We start from the raw sequence: 25,494 nt of genomic DNA, 5'->3' as shown, positions 1-25,494 counted from the left end.
CTAGGGGTTTCAGCGACCGAACCCGGAACTGCGTTTGCCATCATTCGGCGAAGCGAATGCAACGTTCATTCGGGGCGCAAACGGGCTTCACTCTGGACAAAGAGACAGCCTTTTTGTGTCCCCTGATCTCGAGATGGAAGAAATGTTCTCTCCGGGAACACGGTATGGGCCTTCGTATGGAGGCTGCAATGACTTCCGGACAGCATCTGTCCTGACCAGAACGCGCGTGTACGTGTCTAGTTCCCCGGGAGCGCAGGCAGGTGCGGATGTGTGTCGTAGAAGATGTGGGTTTATGGCGTGGTGGAGGTTGTCTCTCAGCAGACGCAGCAGTCCAGAGCCTATGAGACCCGACCTCTTATCGAATCCCGGGTCACTTGAGGGCCTAGGGTTCTCCCCGTATACTAGCTCCGCCACGGAGAGCACCGGTGGTGGCATCTGTCTGTCGAATTAACAACATTCGTAATAAATTTCGAATGTTGTTTACTCTGCTGCGCCACATGGGTAAAACTGACATTTTTACACGAAAAACAATTGCTACGTAGCCATAAAAGGAGAAAGATAAAGAGAGAAAAAAAGAAAGCAGTCAGCAGCTAGCCTATACACTGTCCTAATGTAAGACTGATGTCACTGCGCCGCAAGAGATGAGCTGACAGGGAATGGTTTCCTGTAGAAAGGTTACCACACCATACATTGCAGATGCCATCTACTAAATTATGTGTTCTGACTAGGTTCCCAATTTAGTCAAAAAAATATACTTGTAGTTAACGGCTTTGAAAACATAAGCGACAATTTGCACTCTGCGCTTGAGAGGTTCACGCTCTTATAAAGGAAACTGTAGAATCGGAGAAAGATAGCTCCTATGAGGCAGTAGTACGAAACATCACTCAGATATGATATGAAAGCCATATTTAGATATTTTAGCGAAGTATGGACAGAACCATTCAGGCAACACGTCAGCTCTCATAGCTTGCATAAAATTACCAGAGAGAACGGGCTGCGTGTTGTTGGAAGTACCTGGTTTGTGGGGAAAGCGGTCCACAAGCATACGTGGGCCTCTCCAGCCGGAACCACGTGTTGATCGAACGCCGCCACCTCCCAGCCTTGATGACTGTCATAACATATAGGCGGGCCAATATAGACTTGGATCACTATCTCGTTGGCATGGTACACCGAGCTCGAATAACAACACAACCCAGAATCCCCTCTGACAACCAGGTGAGAGTTAACATTGAAGCCATTTACAACACAGCCCTCCGCAATACCTATAAGAAGGAAATGGATGTGTTAATAACGGCAATCAGTAGAGATCCTGGAGACAAATCAATCACCTGAAGAACGTTATCATAAATACGGCCACAAACATACTTGACTCCAGCCGCAAAAGGAGTCGGAACGGCTGGTTTGACGATGAATGTAAGCTAGCAACAGAACGGAAGAATGCTGCATACCGAGCAATGTTGCATTCACAAAGAACGCGGGCACGCGTAGAGACTTATCACGGAGAACCAACAAGTCTGTGAACTCGAAAAGTACAGGGAGCATCCGCACCAGGCGCGGAAGTTTTACCAACAAGTCAGCGGAATGAAGCTTTACACACCTCGATGTTCATACTGCCGAGAAAAAGAGGGAAATCTGATTTCCGACAGAATGGGTATATTAGAGCGATGGGCTGAGTACTTTGATGAACTACTGAACAACCAGAACATCGGCGAGTTGGAGGTCCCGCCAACTAAAGACGACAGACAAATACTGACACCACTGAATATAAAAGAAGCAGACCGTGCAATTCATCGGCTTAAAAATGATAAGTCGCCAGGAGCCGATGGAATTACAGCCGAATCGGTTAAATATGGAGGCGACCAATTACACCAACTGGTTCATCAACTTATGCTCAAGGTGTGGGGCAGCGAATCACTGCCTGACATGTGGCAAAGAGGCATTATCTGTCTCATATATAAAAAGGAGATATCACGCACTACAGCAATTATAGAGGTATCACGTTGCTGAGTACCATCTATAAGATATTCTCTGCTATCTTGCTAGGCCGGATAGCCCTACTCGCTCAGAACATTATTGGCCCATACCAAAGAGGCTTCACTCCGGGCAAATCAGCAACAGATCAGATTTTCTCCCTGTGGCAAGCGATGGAAAAACTGTTGGAATATGGCCACCAGTTGCACCATCTATTTATCGACTTTAAAGCCACCTATGATAGCATAGCCAGGGTGAAACTGTACACGGCCATAGGAGAATTCGGTATCCCGACGAAATTGATAAGACTGACTAGGCTGACCCTGACCAATGAGCGAGGTCAGATAAAAGCAGCCCATTCGATATCAACAACGGTCTACGACAAGGGGATTACGCCCTGTCATGCGTTCTCTTTAACCTGGCCGTGGAGAAAGTGATCCGTGATGCTAAGGTAAATGCAGAGGGTACGATCCTTTTTAAGTCCACCCAACTACTGGCCTATCCTGACGATATCGACCTAATGGGAAGAACTACCCGAAACGTACAAACTGCCTTCAAGCAGATCGAGCAGGCGATGATTGGCGCGAGATTTTGGGCTGCACATCAATGAAGGCAAGACAAACTATATGGTGGCAACGTCAGCACCAAAAACCAACTAACCAACAACATTAAACGGGAAGAAGAAAAATAGGAGACTACAACTTTGATACTGTTCATAATTTCTCTTATCTAGGGTCAAAAATCACAACCGACAGCAACGATGATGAAATCCGCGCATGGTTGTTGGTAGCCAACAGAGCCTATCTCAGCTTATGAAAACTATTCCACTCGAAACGTCTCACCATAGGGTCAAAGCCAGCCAGTCCTCATGTATTATTCGGAGACTTGGGTTCTTAGCAAGAAATATTGCGAACTCTTGGCCGCGTTCGAGAGAAGAATCCTCCGAAGAATTTTTGGCCCCTTATATGAGGATGGACGATTCCGTAGTCTACATAACGACGAAATCAATGAGCGATACCATGACCTTCAGGTTGAGGATAAAATCCGGCTCAATAGGCTACGGTGGGCGGGTCACTTAATCCGTATGGATGAGGATGATCCCACCCGGTAAGTCTAAAAGGGCAATATCTATGGTAGGAAAAGAAAACGAGGCGAACCCTGGCTGAGATGGAGTGATGGCATAGTTCAGGACGGCAGACAGCTTTTAGGGAATCGAATTGATGGACCTCGCCACAAAACCGAGATGTCTGGAGTTCCTTATTAAGGCAGGCCTAGACCGGATACCGGTTGTTACGCCGTTGGTGATGATGATGAGGCTTATCGGCAAGTACTCTGACTTGTTCAGATTCAGGCGATAATGGCACTTGTGGTTTACCTTTTCCGTTTGCAGTACATAGACCAGCTTAACTCAGCACACGAATTCCTTTGACTCTAGGTGTTGTATACCAGCTGTGGCGCGTGATCAAATAGTTTCTCAAGATATAGTTAAGGAATTTGTAGTTTTTCATGTTTCGAATGCGACTGTCAAGAATGTGCTTAAATATCTTTATGTTGTTAATTAAGAAGCGAATCGGATGACAATTTGAATACTTTGTTGGAAAGATTTTCTTTTGCAATATTTGTACGGTTGTGCTTTCTTGCCAATCAGATGGTGTTCTATCCTCCTCAGCAACTCGATTGCAAAAGTCACAGAACCAGAGCGTTTGGTGCTAGCTTTTTCAGAGCAGTGCTTGCGGAAGTGCTAAATATAAATTCTTTCGTTTCCATCTGGGTGAATTGTTGTCGCCATATGACCTTTGCAGCTCATCGGACGATAAGCAATGTACCGGTCTTATCTTAAACACAATGGAAGTCTTTGATATTCTGTGTCGGGAAAGTTGTAGTCCATAAATTTCTATCCCTTTTCGATAGGCAGGGACTGGTATGTGTGGATTCTGAATCCCCTGATCGGAGTCACTATTACAGTGGGGTGAAGTTGCGATCAATTAATTGTAAATAGAATTGGGTCAAGGTCATCCAAGCTATAGTGACTAAAATATGTAATATAAAAATAATAATAATCGTTGGCACAACAATCTGACAACAAGAAGCTAAGTCGACTGGTATCCGACGTCAAACCACAATACAAATCCCACTGCCGCCAACGAGATCAGCACTCAGCTATCCGGACACACATGTAACAGTCTAAAATGATTGTCGATTGACCATATTCCAACAGTTTTCCATCGCTTGACCCACAGACAAAATCTAATCTGTTGTTGATTTACCTGGAGTGAAGCGTATTTGGTATGAGCAGATGTTGCTCTGGGCTTATGAGGTTATCCGGCCTAGTAAAATGACGGAGAGTATCTTAAAGATGGTACTCAGCAACGTGATATGTCTGTAATTGCTGCACTGCTCTCTTTTTATGTACGGGACAGGTAATGCCCCTTTGTCAATCGTCAGGCATTGGTTCGGTGTCTTACACCTTGAGTGCCAGTTCATGAACCGCTTGATGCAGTTGATTGCTTCCATATTTAACTTGCTCCTGACGACTTATGATTTTAAGCCATTGAATTGCAAAAACTATTTCTTCAATCGTTGGTGGTGGCAGGTTATATTGGTCGATTGGTCGATTTCACTAATGAAAATGTCGAGAGAGAATCGAGAACAACTATTCCAGCAATGTTTCTGGTATACAAACGGAACTGAGCCTTTTTCTCATTTGAGGTCAAAGCGTTTTGCTGGAAGCTGTTGATGTTGCACGTTTGCACGTTTCACAGTGACGAGCGTAAGGCTTGACCAGGAAAACCATCTTAGGCAAACAGAACAACATTCGGAGTTTATCCAGCATTTAGGCAACCCAAGTGGTGTCCTCCATTTTTGTGGCAAGAGAAACATCGGTTGAGGATGTGATACTTCTTGGACGCGGCACTCGGCTTCTGACTTTTATGGCATTTAGGCAACTCAAGTGGTGTCCTCCATTTTTGTGGCAAGAGAAACATCGGTTGAGGATGTGATACTTCTTGGACGCGGCACTCGGCTTCTGACTTTTATGGCTCCACGTCGATATTTTTTATTGTTAGTTTAACTCCCTGTGTTGCGATAGGTGCGTGGTTTGTGTTTGTTCATTACGTTCCATGCAGTCCCTCGTATCCACGTAAGGGTTGTAAATGTATACTCTTTTTACCGTCATCCAACACATTACAAGCACAATATTGAAAGTCATAAAGCTCCGATAATTTTTTTCATTCTTCTGTTATCAAGAAAGTTGAAAGAATAACAAATTCAAAAAAGGAGAAAAAAAATTGCAGACGCCACTGAAAAAACGCATTTTGGCGCGAAGAAAACTTAGGCTATTCTCCACTTGCATCCAGGCTGACGCAAACAGCATCATCCCCAAACATTCCACTAGCCTAGAACCGTTAAGGCTCTCCAATGACCTTGCTACAATCAGTTTCTTGTCAAATTATTAGGTGTTTGTAAGAGCCAAGCAGTGAGTCTTTTATTTAAATGTTTTTTGTTTATTTTATGACGCGAGAAGAGCTTATAGAAAACACGGTTAACTAGTTCACGTGAGGCTCAAACCATTTCTCCAAAATAAGAGCAACTCCTGGGGTTAGTGACATTTGCAGTTATTTTCATCATGTATGTTCATTTGCAACCATTTTCAATCACAGTACAAGCCACTAGCTCACCAAGTTTTCATCACTTTGGCTGATGAAGCGCTTTAGAATTTCAGACAAATGTTATCAACAGGCTAACAAGGTGTCATCGATTATTGGCTATTAAATAACTAATTAAATCCAGATTTAATTATTTATAACTGTTTCATCTTATATTTTCAGAAACGATGGAGGGAGAAGCGATCGACAAACCGGTAAACAAAAGGGCGCGAAAATGGTGGCGAAGGGCAATACATTTAATTAGGAGCATTCTTTCATTATTCCGACGTGCATGTAATCGTGGGTCCAGAGAATCACTTGCATCTGATCCTGGCCCTGCTCGAAGCGAAAATAGGCGGAGGGCAATGGAGCCCAATGATTCATCTGAACTAAGACCATTGATGCGAGGACCTATGCCTATAAAAGTTTCGAGTACTTCACCTCGCCCAAGATCATTTGAATATCAAGCTGATGTTCACGCCGCACAAAGCCCAAGGGAACGGTCAATTGCAAGTCCAGATACTTCTGAGCAAGAGCAATCTCATTTGTCTTCGAATGCACCCCTCAGTGACGATGGATCAGAACAATTGCCTTCAGATTCGGCACAAGCAAGAGCTAGTTCTTCCCTTTGTGAAGAAATCGAAATTGATGAAGTTAAGGGTGGAGCGTTGATAAGCGCTTTAGATTTGGCAAATGCTATAAGGCAGGCGATTATGGCGAAATCTGCTTCTTTGATAACAGGAATATCGTCTTTTGGATTGAAAACAGCAGCATTTGCAATGTCTTTCCGTTCGGAACCAGCTCCACGCGAAGAAGTAACTTCCCGCGGAGAAGCGATTTCACAATCAGGAGCAGCTGCTCACAGAGAAACAGTTTCACTTAGAAGAACAGTCTCACTCGAACATATGATTTCACCCGTTGGCGCTGGTTTGCAAGGAGAAGCGGCTTTACCCGTAAGGGTGATTTCACGCGAGAGGTCTTCTCACGGGGAGGCGGCTTCCCAGGAAGTGATAAGTGCCCGAAGGGAAGCGATTCGACCCGAGGAGATGGTTCCAGATGAAGAAGCGGGTCCAAGCAGGGAAGCAGTTCCATGGGAGGAAGCACCTCCATGCAAAGCGGAGGATCAAGACGATGAAGATAATGCACCAGGAGAAGCAGTTCAACTCCAGCAGAAGGCTTCAAACAGCGAGGCATTTCCTCGAGAGGAAGCGGGTCCACACAGAGATGTGGTCCAACAAGAAGAAGCGGTTTTACTCGAGGGGGCTGGTACACAAGCGAAAGCGTCTCCACAAGACGAAGCTGTTCCCGAACATCCAGCATTCTCATCAAATTCAGATTCAGCAGCTACATCCGATTCCCACCATGCTCCAGCATATTCACCACTTAGAAGTTCTTCATCAGGAATCGGTGTCTCACCAATAATGCCAGGAGAAGCCCGGGAAGCAAGTCCACCGCAAATACCAAGTCCACAAATATCGAAATGGAGACATGGCTCAACGGCAAGCACAAACTCGGACCTTCCTTCCTTAGAAATGGATACAGTGTCCACTTCGGCAATTCCAGCGGGTTCGCTTACATTGGAAGCTTCCAAATCTCCAAAATCTCCCCCAATACCAGGAGCATTACAACCCTTGCGGCTCGGCTCACCGCCTTTACGGACATCGTCAAATTTGTTTGGGGAGGGACCATCTGGTCTGTCTCGTACACAGCAGGAAGTTAGACCACCGCCACTACTTCGCGATGCTAGCCGGTTCGCTGTCCATTCATCTCCTGATTCGGGAGATATTACATTTGAAAGCACATATTCTAGCCTTTCATCCTTATCGTTACCATCAGACCCAGCATTGGCTCTAGCGCAATCGGCAGTCCAACCTCGAAAGAAGGTGGCATTTGCTCCACTCAAATCACCACCTCGGCCAGATACTCCCCGCGAAATAATTGTGGCTCCCATTGTCTTTCCGGAAGAACATCTAGAAGGTGAAAGGCAGCCTCACGAAGGTCGACCAATGTATATGCAACCTGATCTAGAACAGCCAGATCAACATGGACAAAACGATGGCGCTGATCCAGATCGCAACAATAGAAACGCTGAACGTGTTCGAATTATGCGCAACGTACGACATCCTGGTGAGGATGAACCAAATCATGTCAATCGACCTGCTAATATACGACTAGAGGAAAGAGAAGGGCAAAACCATGAAGAGCAGCCCCATATTATGCAGCTACGAAGAGACGACTTAGTGCACCATCAGGTTGTACCTCCGGGACTACAACCAGACGATGAAGTTGCACAAATTAATGCAGCACGCTTAGTTCACGACCCTGCAAGATTTCTAGATCCACGTGAAGCTCGGCGACGTTTTGACGACCGTCATCTTTCACCACCTATTAATGGGTTACCTGAAATAGATCCCTTCCATGATGCAGATGAAGACAGTTTATCTGCAGACAGTGCAGAGAGTGCAGAGGAAGAAAGTCTCGAGGGTTTGAGCATAGGAGATGATAGTCTGGAGGACGACGTCTTTGAAGCCAATTGAATGTTCTCAAATCATAAGTCACCTGAGTATATATCAACAAGCGAAATCGACTTAGACAAACTAATTCCCAGCAAATAGGGACAATATCATCGTGCACTGCAAGGTATACAGTTGACTCCATGCTTGTGTTCACCAAACACACATTCTATGTTTCCGGCCACCGAAATCACATATTTCATAGACTACACAAAAGCCACCATTCTGTCCCACGTTGTCTAAATTTGCACAAGAAGAAGGAATGAAGGAAGTTGAGTTTGCATCTGAATCTAGAACTTTGCTTGTCAACATTTCTTCCAAGGTATAACGTTGACAATCGGAATTCCAGTGTTCGGTGTGATCCTCAAATACATTTTGCAGCTCTTTTTATGCAAATTTAATTGCAAAGCTACGTGGAAAATTTTTGAACTAAAATCTTTATGTGAGGATATTTTTTTTATATTTTAAAATTTAACTGTAAACCAATTTTTTAAATGTTAAGGGATGGTGGCTTTTGCGTTGCAATCTAGAACAAAATTATGTTTTTTATTATCCAATTTCGGTGTGTATTGATTCTCTGCAAAGCATAAATGCAGTTTGAAAGTTTCTTATTTATTTCAACTTAATTTAATCGACTTAAAATATTTCGGGTTGTTTCCAACAGGGCAACAACATATTAGTAACAAGTTTTATATTTCTATTGACCATTATTTTTTTAATAAATGCTTTAGTTTATCATATTCTGATCTGAGCTTTTTCAATGGACTTTATTTTATTGTTCGCGATTCTAAAGACACATTATCGCTTGGTTGAGCATTAACTTCTCAATCTCGTTACTCGAGTTCGAATCCTGATCGTTATGGCTGTTTATATATTGGCATTGCCTCGATAATGTGATGATAATGACAGGGCCATGTTCTGTAGAAAGACGATTTGGGTCATGTTCTCAGTTTGGGCGGTGCCAGATCTTCAAAAAGGAGCTGTAAACAGTGGAAAGTCAACCACCAAGATCCAGATCCTGCAGGCGCGAACTTATGGTGCAAGAAAGAAGAGCTGACTTGTTGTTTTTCAGCGACGTGGAGCGAGATAAGAGCTCACCATCGTGGTATGTGGTGTGAGATCTGATCAACTTGCGAATACGGAGCCGTGTCCAAGGAGATGGCTTCGTTTGGGTTTCTTTAACGTTCACTTCACAAAGAAATCTATACCTGCTTTTCGGAATAAGCTCATCGCCTTGGGGGATTCGAAACACGAAATGGACAGTTCTAGTTGTAAGAAACACACACAACACACACCACAACTCTCGAACTAGGAATACCTTAGCTTGATTTCTGAAGCATATAAATTTTGGAGATGCCACCAAGACATGACTTATTCTAAATATCGGTATCACTCCTACATTCCGCCACCTTGATTGAGAGGGCAGTTTTCTTGACGTGACCTTTGTTACAGAACCCTTAGCATCACTGGCGAAACGATGGAGGGTACTGGAAGATTTCATAGCTAATATATTTCCTTCGAAGAAACAAACGGCTCCTCTCAATATTCTGATGTTCGACAAATGTTTACCGGGTGGAACATTGGGAAGATTGACTTCGACAAATTTGCCCCGGCTCTTCCAAGAGGTGTAAAGAACTGGGACTGAATTGTTAGTGAACTCAACAATGACTCTTACTACCGCAGGTTGTGATGTATTGGCGCCCAAAAGGACAATCTGTCATGGGAAGGCACCTGTATACTGATGGATGGATGAAATTGCAAGTCTACGAAGGAGCTGCCACAAACTTATGTGGACTGCTTAGCGTGCTAGAGGCAAAGATGAAGAAGCCCGTAAATCTGTAGGATAGAAGAGAGCGTAAAATGCTAAAAAGCACCGGAGGTAAACAATAAGATTAACAAAGACTCTAGACACCCCCGGTGCCATATATATATATAGTTAAAAAACCCTCTTAACGCCCAACCGGACCGAGGGGCGACCAACCTAAGGATGGGCTAAAGGCAACATCCAAAGGCTCGCATCACAGCAATGATGCGTCTTAAAGCAAAGTGTGTGCGACCATGCGAAAATGTATTACTACATCCCGATTGTCGCAAACACTTCAGCGGATGACGCGGAGGTTCTACACTACAGAGACATGGATCTTATATCGAAGACAGTGCGGATCATGACTGAAACCCATTAGGTCAGACTGTTATCGGACAGGACTCTTCGGACTATAGCACAGGTTGCATGTATGTATAGTATGTATAGTCCAGCCCTAAAATAGAGCGTTTTCAGCGCTTTATGTAAGTTCTGCGGGAATAATCCCGTCGCCGAAATTACTACTGGGACTACTTCGATCTTTTGTAGTCTCCAAGTCTGCTTCATATCGTCTGCCGTTCCGGATTTTTTCGTGCTGTTTTTCAACAGTGTTCCGGTCCAACGGTACGGCTACATCGATTATAAAGCACGTTCGTTCTTCCTTCAGAAGCAGAACTAGATCGGAGTATACTTATAGTAAGGATGGTAGGTTGCCACTAAGTTATACTTCAACGCAAGGTTTTGATGGAGAATCTTGCAGACGGAGAAAGACGGAGAGATTGGTGTACTCGTTACTGCTCAACATCCTGCACGCAGATGTTATGTGCTGGATGGTCTCCTCTTCACAGTTGCATAACCTACAACTGGAGTTGATGATTGAGCAGTCATGAAGAATGTACCGTTTATAATTTTTTGTTGGGAGCGAAGCATCCTGAATTGAAGTAAGGAATGCTTCGGTCTCATAGAAAAGTACGCCATTTGTCAACCATTTGTTGGAGGCTTCGATGTCAATGCCTGACAACAACAAATTTTTTTATATGACCTCCGTGAATGGGTTTCTCTATACACATGTCGATCTTCTGTTGGACTGAAGTAAGATTCAAAGGAGATAATTTATTATCTGCCATGACGGTAGCCTGATGTATTTGGCTAGAGGATTGTTTCTCATAGAAAAACTCACTTGATTGTAGTGCAACGTTTTTAAATCAAGTACCCCCCCTTCCTCCTTGATGACGTGGGATGGTGATCCTCAATTTTTCGGCAGCTCTATTGTGCATGTTGTTGTTTGCAAGAACTACCCTTACCTGTCTATTGACAGATTCTAAATCAGTATTACTCCACTGTATCACACCGAAAGTGTATAGAAGGACGGGAATGGCGAAGGTGTTGATTGCCATGATTTTATTTTTCCCGTACGGCTCAGTTTTAAGGACAAGATCCAGACGCCGTTCAAATTCCCCCAGCAACTTAGATTTAATTATTGCCACAGCAGGTGTTGTCGCTTGCAATATGCCGAGGTATTTGTACACGTCGTCCGAATCCATGCCCTCAATTCGGATGTTATTTTGGTTGTATCCTTCGTTGTCGGTGTGTTTTCCCCCAACAATTGTTTTTATGCGAAATTTCTCCAAACCCAACTGCATGCCGATATCCCTGCTGAACTGAATGGTGATGTCTAGCAAGGAGCGAAATTGGTTCTCATCTTTGGCATACAAATTGATGTCATCAATGTACATTAAATGGCTTAAGGTACATTTCGACAACATGCCATGCTTGACTTGGAACCCGTATTTGCTTTCATGCAAAAGATGGGATAGCGAATTCAAAGCCAAACAAAACCACAGTGGGCTTAGAGAGTCGCTTTGGAAAGTGCCACGCCTGATTGGTATCTCTCCTGATGTTTGTGAGGATACCGATAGCTTCGTGCTCCAATTCTTCATTACTGTTCTCAGTAGAAGAACGACATTCGGGTTGATTTTATACAAGCGTAACACTTGTAGTAACCACGAATGTGATATGGAGTCAAAGGCTGATTTATAATCGATGGAGGCTGTCGAGAAGTTTCGTTTTTGATGGACAGCCTGCTTTACAGCTACCGTATCGATTATAAGCTGTTCTTTGCAGCCTCGGGAGTCTTTTGCGCATCCTTTTTGCTCCTCAGCTATCAATTTATAAACATCAAAATGTTTTGAGATGTTTGCGCACAGAACTGAAGTGAAGACCTTGTAGATGGTAGGAAGACAAGTAATTGGTCGACATTTTGGCGGGCAAGAGGCACCCTGTTCCTTGGGGATGAGGAAAGTTATCCCCTTGGTGAAAAATTGTGGAATTGCCAATATCCTGTGAGTGCTCTTGAACCACTTTAGCCAGAAGTTGTGAATCTTGTCAACTCCTGGCGCCTTCCAGTTACCTACCTTGTCAAGGGCTGTTTCTACGTCGACTTCAGTTGCGTCAGGCATGGTCATTTCGAGGAGGGCCTCGTATGAACGCGTAAGGTGCGGGAGCCACGCTGCTTCTAAATTGCCACGGCTGGATTCGCTCCAAACACTTATCCAGAAGTTTTCAGTCTGATCCAGATCGAGGTTACTTTTCCTACCTGAGTTGGTGAAATTTTTGTAGAATACCCGTTGGTGTTGTCTGTTCTTCGCTGAAGGCTTTTTTGGATACCTACGGATGCGATTGGAGTATACCGCAAGTTTCTGCTTCAGCACCTCGAGGATTTCTTCGATTGGCATATCATTGGACAGATGGTAGTTTCCAATGATGTTCGTAAAGCATCTGTGCACTCTTGGCGATGGATTTCCAAGGAGTGCTTGCGTGACACGACCAATCTCCTTTCTCAACTTTTCGACTCTTTCAGCTTTGGGATCTTTGGCCTAGCGTCTGGGAGAATCTCAGCATACTCTGTGAATGCGACCTGGAATGCGGTCAAAGCCTCATTATAAATTGGGTCGAAATTCCCAGTCACTAAGCTTCTCCTGATTACTGGGTTCATGGAGTGCCTTATAAGTGGAGTATTCGTGTTGCTCCTTTGTTCAGTCCGGTAAGTTCGTGACTCCAGACCGAGCTTAAGTGAAACTTCGTGGAAAATTTGTTGGCTAGTTGGTAGGGCAACTCGATTATTTTTCACTATTACCCGGTATTGATTGACAACGTTCTGCTCCGGAATATGACTTAGTTCCGGGAAGCGGGTTATGAACGCGTCATGGAATCGGTGTCTGTACCTTGATGGATTCCGTTCCAAATCCGTGACACGGCAATAGGCGCGGACGATAAATTCGTTCAGTTGGTTCGTCCAAACCATACAACGCCTAGGTCTCCCTATATATATATATATGTTTGCTCCTTGGTGGCATATAGCGCGTCAAACACATATTCGCGCTATCGTTCACAGTTACTTGAAATGCGCTGCAGTTCCGCCACGATTTCCTGACATACGGGCACTCCTTCTCTACAGTCCTTCGCCACTTGCCTTTGAGGCGATTCACTTGTCGGCCATTTTGGAAGAGTGAATTCCACTGCATGGCTTATCCAGCAATGCAATTGTAGTCCCTCTTCATTATATGACTTATCCATTGCCACTTTGGCCTTCGGGGGGTCAAACTGAGAACTTTGGTTTTGTTGGCGTTTATCTTTAGTCCGACTCTACTTGCCGCTTGTTCTAAATTCAGAGCCATTGGCCAAGGATGTCATCAGAGTAGTCGAGGTGTTTGAAGTAAGATGTCTTCGTCCATTCAATTCCCCCACGTCCTCCGGACAGAGTAGCATGAAGAACGTCGCCGATAATAAGAAGAAATAATATCGGTGACAGGATGCAACCCTGGCGGACTCCGCTCTGGACCTCAAAATTCTTCGAAATTTTACCTCGGTGCACCACCTGACATTTTTTTAAGCCATCATATGTCGCTCTAATAATAGCTATTAGTTTCTCCGGAATGTCCCACTTGCGTAGAGCATTCCAAATACACTTCCTGTTCCCTATCGACAGTTTTCTCGAAATAGATGAAGGGCAGGTGAAGCCAAAATCTTAACTCCATGCATTCTTCCAAAATGATTCATAGGATGTTGATGTGGTGAATGCAGGATTGGGAACCAGCCTACTCTTTGTCAATCAAGCTCTTAAGAGATTCTCTTTGATGCGTTCTGGAATTATTTTGCCTTTAGTTTTACGACAGTGAGGGGCACGGCTCTCTTTCTTTGGAATCTTAACGATCATCCCCTTCGTCCACTCTTTGGGAAAGGTCTGGGATTCACAAGATTTCCGTTCGAGTGAAAGTAGCAGATCTGCAGTAATTCAAGGTGCAGCAATATATAACTCTGGGAGGGACCGTCAAGCCAGCAGGTTTTACTCCTTTTGACTGCATTGATGGCCAAAATGATTTGTCTTCTGCTTCGAGGATCAATCAGTATCCGCATGTTACGCACCATCGAAAGATTTGCGGCCACATGCAAGCTCTTTCGTGATACATTTCTAAAATTATTGCGTCCTTCAGCATCTTCCGCTTTCCTGACCAGCGCAATAGCAAATTCTCTATTGTCGCAGCGTACACTACGATGGACTTCGCTCGGTATCGGAGTTCGAACGCGTCACGCCCTCCATTACTCGGACCGATCAATAGAACCTTCCATTCATCGATCCGCTTCAACAATTTCGCAGTCAGCCAGATCTTATGAGCCCCCGTCGGGAGGAGGCCGACTACCTGTGTAGCACCCCAGAACAAATCATTTTTTATGGCAGTCTAATGCTCACCGATATCTCAGGCGGATTACTCAATATATCTGCCGTCCGGTCAGAAAGATAGCTCTCCCACTGTCGAGCGAGTTGTATCATACAAAGGGTCGATGTTGAACTTAAAGGCTCGCAGCTTTCCAACCTTGCGGGTAGTGGCGGGAACAACACGTAAGCAAACACCTCTCTTGTTACGTACGTCTAGGAGACAATTCCTAAAATGATTGCTGATCGTGGTGTGCTCAATGTACTCATCATCATCATCATCAACGGCGCAATAACCGGTATCCGGTCTAGGCCTGCCTTAATAAGGAACTCCAGACATCCCGGTTTTGTGCCGAGGTCCACCAATTCGATATCCCTAAAAGCTGTCTGGCATCCTGGCCCACGCCATCGCTCCATCTTAGGCAGGGTCTGCCTCGTCTTCTTTTCCTACCATTGATATTGCCCTTATTGACTTTCCGGGCTAGATCATCCTCATCCATACGGATTTACGTGACCCGCCCACCGTAACCTATTGAGCCGGATTTTATCCACAACCGCACGGTCATGGTATCGCTCATAGATTTCGCCATTTTGTAAGCTACGGAATCGTCCATCCTAAAGTAGGGGGCCAAAAATTCTTCGCAGGACTTTTCTCTCGAACTCGGCCAAGAGTTCGCAATTTATCTCGCTAAGAACCCAAGTTAGGTTCTGTTGGCTGACAACAACCGTGCGCGGATTTCATCATCGTAGCTGTTATCGGTTGTGATTTTCGACCCTAGATAGGAGAAATTATCAACGGTTTCAAAGTTGTTATCTCCTATCTTTATTCTTCCTTTTTGACCAGTGCGGTTTGATGTTGTTGGTTGGTTGTTTGTCGGTGCTGACGTTGCCACCATATATTTTGTCTTGCCCTCATTGATGTGCAGCCCAAGATTTCGCGCCGCCTGCTCAATCTGGATGAAGGCAGTTTGTACATCTCGGGTGATTCTTCCCATGATTCGATATCGTCAGCATAGGCATAGTATTTGGGTGGACTTAAAGAGGATCGTACCTCTTGCATTTACCTCAACATCACGGATCACAATCTCCAGGGCCAGGTTAAAGAGGAGCATGATAGGGCATCCCCTTGTCGTAGACCGTTGTTGATGTCGAATGGTCTTGAGAGTGATCCTGCTGCTTTTATCTGGCCTCGCACATTGGTCAGGGTCAGCATAGTCAGTCTTATTATTTCGTCGGGATACCGAATCCTCTCGTCGCCGTGTACAGTTTTACCTTGGCTATGCTATCATAGGTGGCTCTAAAGTCGATGAATAGATGGTGCAACTGTTGTCCATATTCCAACAGTTTTTCCATCGCTTGCCACAGAGAGAAAATCTGATCTGTTGCTGATTTGCCTGGAGTGAAGCCTCTTTGGTATGGGCCAATGATGTTCTGGGCGTATGGGGCTATCCGGCCTAGCAAGACTAGGAGAATATCTTATAGATGGTACTCAGCAACGTGATACCTCTTTAATTGCTGCACTGTGTGATATCTCCCTTTTTATGTATGAGACAGATAATGTCTCTTTGCCAATCGTCAGGCATTGATTTGCTGAGCGCAAGTTGATGAACCAGTTGGTGTAACTGGTCGCCTCCATATTTAACCAATTCGGCTGTAATTCCATCGGCTTCTGGCGACTTATCATTTTTTAGCCGATGAATTGCACGGGCTGTTTCTCCTAAACTTGGTGGTGTCAGTATTCATCCGTCGTCTTCAGTTAGCGGGACCTCCAACTCGCCGATGTTCTGCTTGTTCAGTAGCACATCAAAGTACTCAACCCATCACTCCAATATGCCCATTCTGTCGGAGATCAGATTTCCCTCTTTGTCTCAGCAGGATGAACATCGAGGTGTATAAGGCTTCATCCTGCTGACTTGCTGGTAAAACTTCCGCGCCTGGTGCAGTTGCTGCCTGTACTTTTCTAGTTTACAGACATGTTGGTTCTCCCAGGCTTCCTTTTTACGTCTGTGAAGTCGCTTCTCCGCTCGACGGAGTTCGTGATAAGTACGCTACTGGTCAGTTGAAACCCAACACACGCACAGCTTTGGAAAGTTTAGAAGGAATCACATGGTTGTTATTAGGCGAATGGTGGCGATATCCTAGACGGCCGCGTCCAGGGGCTATTCTGCTTGAGCGTTAGCCAAATGCGAAGTGATGACACGGAAGAGAACCATGACGAAGCCAAATACACCATTTGGTAGGAAATATGCTGACACAACGACGGAAAAGAATCTCGCTATGTCTAAATAGGCCTTATACATAGCGTGTGATTTAACGACCCATCTCAGGGCGATATGATACGATTAAAGCGGTCATACAATTTTTCGATACCATTTTTATAGTACTCTTTATCTTTAATCTCAAAATTGGCCTCAGTTTCGGCGATTACCATTTCATGGGCGCAAATTTCTTTCCAGCTAGCAACAGCAGCGAGAACTTGGCAAAGTATTTCCCAAAGTTTGATTATCATGGTGCAAAGTGTTTCCCAAGCCAAGATTTGGCTTCAATGGTATTTTTTCTCGCCAAAAAGCAATGCGTTATTGACACACGAAATTCTTTATTATCGATTTACTTTAAACTAACAGCCGCAAAGGAGTTGGAAACACCCTGGCATTCTGGATGGGCAAAATGCTAGAAAGCACGCAAATAGAAGTACCGACAGGTACAAATTCTATTGTCATGAACACCACTCACCGCTTTCCATAGTGGGGTACTATCGCCGCTGATGTGAAGTATGGTAGTGAATGAACTCCTGGACATGTTAACAAATACTGGAATATAAGTCCAGGGTTACGCGGACGAATCCAAACTGGACTAAGGGTAACTAGTGCCTGGTGCAGGAAGGTGGGACTGCGGATCAATCCAGCCAAAACCACCATACTACCATTCACTAGGAGGCGTAAGCTTGATCACCTGAGAGCCATAAGATTACATGATATGTAGGTGAAACGAGAAGCAGAGGTCAAATATTTGGGAATTACTCTAGACCAAAAATTACTCTGCAAGACACATGTCGGAAACGCTTGTCGGAAAGCCACGAGGGCTCTGATGACTTGCAGATCCATAGCAGGAAAAAAATGGGGTTGTAGTCCGAAAATACTACTTTGGATATATACTGCAATAGTAAGGCCAATGAATATCTATGGAGCGGTAATCTGGGCAGAAAGAACCGAACTCAGCACACAAGCCAGGGAATTACATAAGCTCCAAAGGCTTGCTTTGGTGTGTATCAGTGGGGCAATGAGGACATGCCCAACGGCATCCCTGGAGGTCCTTCTGGTATTAACCCCTCTTCATCTGCACATACAGATGCAGAGGCAAGGAGATCAATATTCAGGATGGCCGGCAGTATAAGTGTGGCGGGGAGGTGCCTACACCGAAGGAAGATTAATATTCTTTCTAGGCGGTATCCCGAGTTACTGATACCAAGGGATAACGTGACAACGAGGTTTCACTTCAATAAGAAGTTTGAAACACGTTGGAGTAACAAGGCAAACTGGGAGAGCGTGGCTGCGACATACGGCTTAAACCAGCAACTGATTATTTGGTACACTGACGGATCCCTCACAGCAGATGGAGCGGGTGCCGGTATCATTGGTCCAAGAAAAATGAACTTTGAGCCAATGGGCAGGTACATTAGCATATTCCAGGCGGAAATATACGCCATAGACAAATGTGCCTCCTTTAATCTGCAAAGGAATTACAGGGGGCAGAACATAGCTATTATCATCGATAGCCAAGCAGCGATTAAGGCACTTAGGTCAAACCAGGTGAACTCTAAACTGGCGTGGGAATGTCTGGAGAGACTGAATACACTCGGCTTGTCCAACGAGGTCTAGATACTTTGGGTTTCAGGCCCAGGCAGCGGACCCTTCTGTGGAATCGGAAACGGTTTCATGACTATGAATCTAAGAAATGAAGAGGAGCGGTTGAGTGAACTATTCTGGGCTGGCCTTCCAGGAATGGAGCAGTCCAGGGTGCTTATTGGGGGCTACGAACCTATACCCAGAAAGGATTGCTTAAACCTCACTAAAAAGAACCTCCGAATCATAGTGGGAATTCTCACTGGCCATTGTTGGCTGAACTATCACCTAGGGAAGCTAGGGATACCTACGGGCCTGCAGGTTTTGTGAGGAGTATGACGAAACCTCTATACACGTTCTGGGACAGTGTCCGGCACTTATGCAAAGTATGTTGAGGCATCTGGGAAAACACTTAATACCAGATGCAAAGCTGAAAGATCTGGAAAAAGGGAACATACTAAAGTTTCTGACGGTTATAGGCCTGTTTGAGATACTATGATTAAATAGGTACACTATAACCAGTAAAAGGGGCACAATAGGTCTTTAAGGACGCGGTGCGACTTTCCCGTAACAATAATAATAATGCTTCACTCAAAATGCTCTATTCCACAAATTAATAGTCCGACAGCTCTCTGACTTTTGAAGGTTAGGGTTAATTAAAAATCATATGGATTTAGTACTAGTAATGCCATCTGTGCGCATAGTACAGCAACATTTCGTAGAAATCTGGCTATTAATGTGGATTGTGATTTAGTTTCTTCTCATCTGGAGGCAATATATAGCTGAAATTTAGATGTATGTTGCCCACTTACAGAAATGAATGAATAAATACACATAAATGAAGGAAGAAACTGAACCCCTGCTATGGATGATCTCAAGAATTTTCTCAGATCTTGGTTCATGCCATGAATGTAATATGTAGGACCAATTATACTGAGGCTTCTAAATTGTTCATCTTTCTTCTAACTTCCTTTTCCTAACTACTTTTTTAAGGTTTCGTTACAGACAAAACGTTACTAAAATCGGTTAATTGCCTGTCTATCCGTCTTTTTTTCCGGAGGAAGATATCTTTCAAAGACAATTGTACACCTGTGCCAGTGCGTGTGGGATTTTCACCCACTAAAACCACCCCCTAACTCCTGTCTCCTTCCCCGAGGAACCACCGCAAGTATTTCGTCGCGGGGTGGACACATCTCTAACTTCCCCCCTTGTCCATTGATTACATTCGCAACCGGGCTTTCTCGTCTCCTCTGCCTCTCTCAACCTGCACTGAGACCGTGCTACTATGTCGTTATCTGCATTCCAGTTCTCCTGGTTTGCAAGGATTTGTGGGTGTATTGTTTACTGACGTCCCGGGACGCATCGTGAGCTAGTAAAGGGCTAACAAAAGTCAGATCCACAACCGAACCGGACCCCTCTTTGCACAAATTATAACCCGATTATCATTAGCTAATGTAGCGTCTATTCTCTTGCATTCATCAATAAGCTTCCCCATTCTATGGGCCATGTCCAAAACCACTCTGTCCAACATGTCCTCGAATTCAGCCTATGTCAGACTTGGAGAAACATAGCAATTGAAGGCGTATACGCCATCTCATACCTTCCTACCGCCTTTTTGAACTCAGGACACTTGCCGCATCCGGAAATATGCTCACTGGGGTTTTCGAAAAATGCCAATTATTTTAAGGGTCCGCTCTCAAAACCTACCTAACTGGAAAATCTGAAAAAAACTTTAGTGGTCCATGCATATGGCATCTAGGCCCTGTAATACCCTCCTTTACAATATATGCTCGAATGATGTTACTAACAGTATATTATTATATTTTGAAAATTTACTACAAACCCCCTTTAAGTTCATCCTAGATCCGTAATGCAGTAATATAGAATTTGATATGCAGCAGCTTACTGGAAAGTTTAGTGGAAATCCTGATCTTCCTAACAAAGTTATAGTCGGTCAATGTTGCCTGCTACTATATTCCCTAGGAGATAAAAGGTCAGTACCACATTGAATTGAATATCGGGTGTATTGAACGTATATACACCAAATATTCTTACATGAAAAATCAACAAAACCTTCTACACATGACGGCGGTTCCGTTTTCCAACTTGTTCTAACTTCCACCTGCGAAATAATTATTATTATATTTTTGTACTTTAGTGCGTCCACAATTCAAAATACGAATTGAAGACTGAAATCAATAAACCCAAATAAATCGTCCATGCTGATATTACAAAGAAAAAACTTTAAAAAGGCACTGAATAAATAGCATTTAATTCCCCCAAAACAAGAGAAACATGGCAGACACCACTGGCGTACATATATTGGCGCGGACAAAACTTAGGCTACTCTCCACTGGCATCGTAATTTATAGCAACATTCACCTAAGCTAAGGCTTTACCGTTTTCAATAGCAAATAACATAAATGGTCATATCATTCGTCAGGTTAAAGCCGTTAAGGTTCTCTAATGGCCTTGCTGGAGTTAGTTCATTGTCAGATTAAGTATTTATAGGAGCAAAAAATGTCTTCTACTTAAACATTTAGTGTTTATTTAATGAAGTGCGAAGAGTCTGAAAAAAAAACGATCACCAGGAACGCCCAAGTGTCAAACCACTAATAACACGCTTCCCTGAAACAGGACGAAACTTAGTGGTTAGTGGCGAACGTATCTTATAAGTTTTGCCGCGATCCAGGTGACTCGCGAGGCTTATACTTTGGTAGCTGAGGAAGTGTGCTCAAATTTAGGGAATTTTTATCAACAGACTGACAAGGTGTCATTGATTGTGATTTCATCCTCTGATGGATTAATTAAATATGTTCAACTTTTGTTCAGAAACTAATTTGGAAGCAATGGATGACTCCGAAGATACAACGCCACGTAGATGGTGGCGGCGATTAAGGAATATAGTTAGAGGCCCTATCTCATTATTCCGACGTGCAAGTACATGTAGACGCGGTTCCACGGAATCACTTACTTCATCTGCGCTTACATCTGCGCCTGTTCCAGTTCGAGGTGAATATAGGCGAAGAGCGATGGAAGAACAAGATTCATCAGAATCTAAGCAAGCGGTCAATAAGCCCAAGCCACGTGCAGCAGTAGCAGGCACTTCGACGCGTCGCCCAAAGTCATTCGTACATGAAGCTGATGTACATGCCGCACAAAGCCCAAAGGAACGGTCACTGTCAAGTCAAGACACATTCAAACATATTAGGTCCCTCTTGACTTGGTATGCTTCCTCCAGCAATAGTCAATCTGAACAATTGCATTCAGAATTACAGGCAACCCCGCCACAAGTTGAACCAGTTGCAGTAGCAGGTCCAAGTTCCTGTCATTGCGACGAAATTGAAATTAACACAATCCACGGTAGAAAGTTGATTAAAATTTCAGATTTGACAGAGGCTATTAACCAGGCGATCATGAAGAAATCAGCTTCATTTACAGAAGGATCAACTTCTTCGGGATTGGGAAAGGCGTTATTTGCAATACCCGTACGACTGAAACCAGTTGCAGACGTCACTTCAGATGAGGAAGTTTCACCGGTAGAAGGAGATTCATACGAAGAAATAGGTTTACACGAACTACCGATTTCTCATGAAAGCGCAGGCTTGGAAGGAGAAGCAGGTTTACTCGGGAAAGCTTCACAGGAAGGGATAAAAACACGTAAAGAAAAGTTTCCACTCGAGAAGCCGGTTCCAGATGAAGAAGCGGTACCGCAAGGGGAGGTGATTCTACACAAGAAAGGGGCTCCATGCGGAGAAACACCACCATCCAAAGCAAAAGCTCAACAAAACGAAGATGATGTATCAGGAGAAGCTGTTTCACATGAGCGAAGGGCTTCATACGGCGAAGCCCCGTTCCAGATCGAAGCGGTTCCACTTCAGGAAGCAATTCCACAAGGGGAAGCGCTTCCACCTCAGGAAACTGCTTTTCAAATGAGAGAATCTTCTACACACACCGAAGCTGCTCTAACTCGAGGAAAATCTTCGTCGAATTCAGATTCAACACCATATTCACCCTCTAGAAGTTCATCATCAGATGCCGACTTTCAACGTCAACTCATTGTAGGAACTGAAGATATGAGGCGATTTTTGCAATTCCAGGAAACAGATTCGTCGTTATCAGAACAGAAAATGAGACATGACTCAGCAGCGAGCATAGATTCGAACGTGCCTTCCTTAGAAATGGACAAAGCGTCCACTTCGGCAACTTCAGGGGGTTCGGCCAATTTGTACGGAGAGGGGCCTTCAGGATTATGTCATACGCAACGAGTGGGAAGGCCTCCTCTACTTCGCAGTGTTACTGTATACGATATTCCACTGCAACCCACGCTTAAGCAAACTAACTGGTCGACAGATTCAACAGACGATGATAGCACGTCGTCCCCCCTATCATCCTTGACGTCACCGTCAAACGAGGGGGTGGCTTCAACACAACCTACGGATGGTCATCCGGATTCAAAATCGGCAGTCCAAACTCGTAAGCAGCTGCCAAATCCTATGCACGAAGCACGATCTCTATCAAATGGTTCGTCAGATTCTACTAACGGGTTGGATGCCGCTCCTAATGTACGGCACGAACATTCACAGATTGTACAGGTGGATAGAGAACCAGGTGAGCTTGGGCACATTAATAAAGGATATTTAAATCTGCTTCTCCTCTCTATGATTTCTAGTACCACTTGAAAGCCGGGATCCACCTAACGGCGTCATTACATTAGCTGTGTTATTTGACTTAGACTCGGAAGAGAGTCTAGAGGACGAAGTTTTTGAACAGCTATAAATGCACTTGAATGAAAATTCACCTGAGAAAGTATATATATTTCTACAAATAATTTAGATAAATTTTCAGAAACTTGGAACAGCTTCGCTGAATGTTGCAACGTATTCATTCTGTTCCGAACAATTGTCCATCGATCATCAATTATATGCTTTCGGCATATACACATATGTCGTAGCCTACGCAAAAGCCATCATTATAATTTCTTGTTTAGATTTGCACGAGAAGATGCAATGCAGCAATTTGTGTTTGCATCTGAATCTGAAACTTTGCTTGCCAACATTTCGCGTACGGTATAAAGTTGTCTATCGGAGTTCCAGAATTCGTTATGATTCCTACACTCATTTTGCAGTTCTTCTTATGCAAATGTAATACCGCCCAGGAGAATTTTAAACTGAAGTCGTTATATGACAATATCTTTTATTTAAATGTTAAAAGTTTTAATAGTTCAATTTCAGTCAAAGAAATTTTAAACTCGCTAGAATGATGGCTTTTGCGTGCTAAACTACGACATAAATATGTTTTTATTAGATAGATGTGTGCTGATCCATTAATTTGGCTTCATTTTTTTATTTTTTAAAACTTATTCAATTCTTTTAAAATGTTTCAGTTGTTTCTTGTAGGGAAACAACATATTAGTGACAAGTTTTTATTTCTACTGACGAACATTTTTTATCTAAAAATATATCTTTTATTTAATAAAATTCTGGTCTAAGATTTTTTGATCGATTTTATTTTATTGCTATTGATACATGCTTACCATCATAAGATAAATATATGGTTGCATTCGACCTTAGAGAGATAACATCTTTGTGGGCTTGCAACCTGCTTCGGAAGTGGCTGCCACGCCTCGGAATCGGACTGATCATTTGAGAAAGACCGTTTGTTTCCGTTCACGGTTTATGATTTGATTAGGGAATGTGCAAAAGCTTTTCGACGAAGGTGTCGAAACTCACGAATGCTAGCTTATTCCAACCTCTGTGAAAATATCAGGGATACAAGCTGGTCATTCTGGGGTACAGTACAATGTTATACATGAACGGAGGTTTCCAATGCAAGTCGGGAAACCGGAAGCTGGGCGCTTCAGGTAAGGTTTTGTTTGCTTCTTCTGTGAGTATATTTGAGTGTAGAACTATCCGATTTGCACGTAGCGATATGAAGAGTATTTTGAGGCTTGGGCACCATAAAGAGGCAGCTTCATGAATTTTTTCAGATTTTTCGATTGGGTAGTTTCTGAGAATGTGTCTGTTAAAGAAATCATCACTTTCCACCCCTCCCACTTGGCACCTTTTTAGCAAATCTCAAATCTAACGGCTTCGAAAAGTACTAGTCCAGACCTTGCATTTAATACCCCACATGATTATATTCGGTGAAAGAAATTTTTACACCCCCTTTTTGCATGTATGGGGACTCCCCCTAAATCTCAACGTAGAAGGATATCACTCACTGCATGTCTAAGCGTCCATAGTTCCCATCCTTCTCACCAAATCGTGTCAATCGGTATAGCCGTTTCTGAGAAAAGTTCGTGTGACAGACAGACAGACAGACCTGTGAGGAGTGGCCGGATCTCCCATCAGGCGCGACCCCAGCTGGCGGATTGGGGCGTACCTATTGATATCGTTTCTGACTGTGCATAGGCTAGTGTTTGCTCATCTCTGGTGCGCGGACCAAAATGGCTATGGGAAGGATACCCCGAACATAAAACTACCATGGAAGACGAGAGAAGGAGGATACTTACGGTGCAGGGGCTCGAAACCCCAATATCGGCGGCTTTTGGGAGTGAGCAAACGGGCTTCCGGTCGTCGATATCCCTCGACCGCAGTGCCTCAGTGGTGGACAACTTGGCCACCTTGGCATATAATGTTACAAGTGATTTGGATCTGGAGAAGGTGTTCAAGCGAAGTACGACCTTACCGTGAACACCAGTAGATGAACTGAAGGCAGATCGTTGGACGACAAAAACCGTGATAACACCCACCGCCAATGTTAAAGATGCGCGACAGCAGGAGGTGCTTCAGCAACAAGAAAGGGATCCATTCAAAAGAAGCTCATCAACTTTGAGATCTCCACTAATGCTAAAGACGATGAAGGATAAAGTACAGGCAAGATCAATAAACGCCAATAGTGAAGCAGCGTATAAAAGGAGTAATCCTGCCGGGACTTATAGGGAGCAGAGTCCCGATCCGAACGAATTGCCCTTTATCCAGTTTGGAGCAAAAATAGTTGAGTTGTC

General features: G+C 44.0%; 2 protein-coding genes across 4 annotated transcripts; both read left to right on the top strand.

The window, feature by feature from the left end:
* The first annotated feature begins 5,376 nt into the window (after nt 1-5,376).
* Nucleotides 5,377-8,874, top strand: LOC119653197. Of its 3 annotated transcripts, none has more exons than XM_038057758.1 (2): nt 5,377-5,568; nt 5,799-8,874. In XM_038057758.1, exon 2 carries the CDS (start codon nt 5,804-5,806, stop codon nt 8,150-8,152), a length of 2,349 nt encoding a protein of 782 aa, XP_037913686.1. In that variant the 5' UTR covers nt 5,377-5,568; nt 5,799-5,803; the 3' UTR covers nt 8,153-8,874. The 3 variants fall into 3 exon arrangements, with proteins under 3 accessions (XP_037913686.1, XP_037913687.1, XP_037913688.1); XM_038057759.1 differs by having other exon boundaries at nt 5,377-5,598; XM_038057760.1 differs by lacking the exon at nt 5,377-5,568 and adding an exon at nt 5,652-5,718.
* A 12,051-nt stretch (nt 8,875-20,925) lies between these two features.
* Nucleotides 20,926-23,981, top strand: LOC119653205. Its single transcript, XM_038057773.1, has 3 exons — nt 20,926-21,255; nt 21,318-23,096; nt 23,158-23,981. The coding sequence occupies exons 2-3, from the start codon at nt 21,335-21,337 to the stop codon at nt 23,262-23,264; spliced, it is 1,869 nt and encodes a 622-aa protein (XP_037913701.1). The 5' UTR covers nt 20,926-21,255; nt 21,318-21,334; the 3' UTR covers nt 23,265-23,981.
* The last annotated feature ends 1,513 nt before the right edge of the window (nt 23,982-25,494 follow it).

This window comes from Hermetia illucens, chromosome 3, assembly GCF_905115235.1.
Source record: "Hermetia illucens chromosome 3, iHerIll2.2.curated.20191125, whole genome shotgun sequence".
Taxonomy (NCBI): domain Eukaryota; kingdom Metazoa; phylum Arthropoda; class Insecta; order Diptera; family Stratiomyidae; genus Hermetia; species Hermetia illucens.
The sequence above is the reverse complement of the archived record's forward strand: the minus strand, read 5'-3'. Positions and strand labels throughout refer to the sequence as shown.

Excerpts from the sequence above, each read along its gene's own strand:
- LOC119653205 (XM_038057773.1), top strand. The coding sequence starts at position 21,335 with ATGGATGACTCCGAAGATACAACGCCACGTAGATGGTGGCGGCGATTA. Across the intron at positions 23,097-23,157 it reads ACAGGTGGATAGAGAACCAG|TACCACTTGAAAGCCGGGAT; the intron begins GTGAGCTTGGGC and ends TATGATTTCTAG.
- LOC119653197 (XM_038057758.1), top strand. The coding sequence starts at position 5,804 with ATGGAGGGAGAAGCGATCGACAAACCGGTAAACAAAAGGGCGCGAAAA.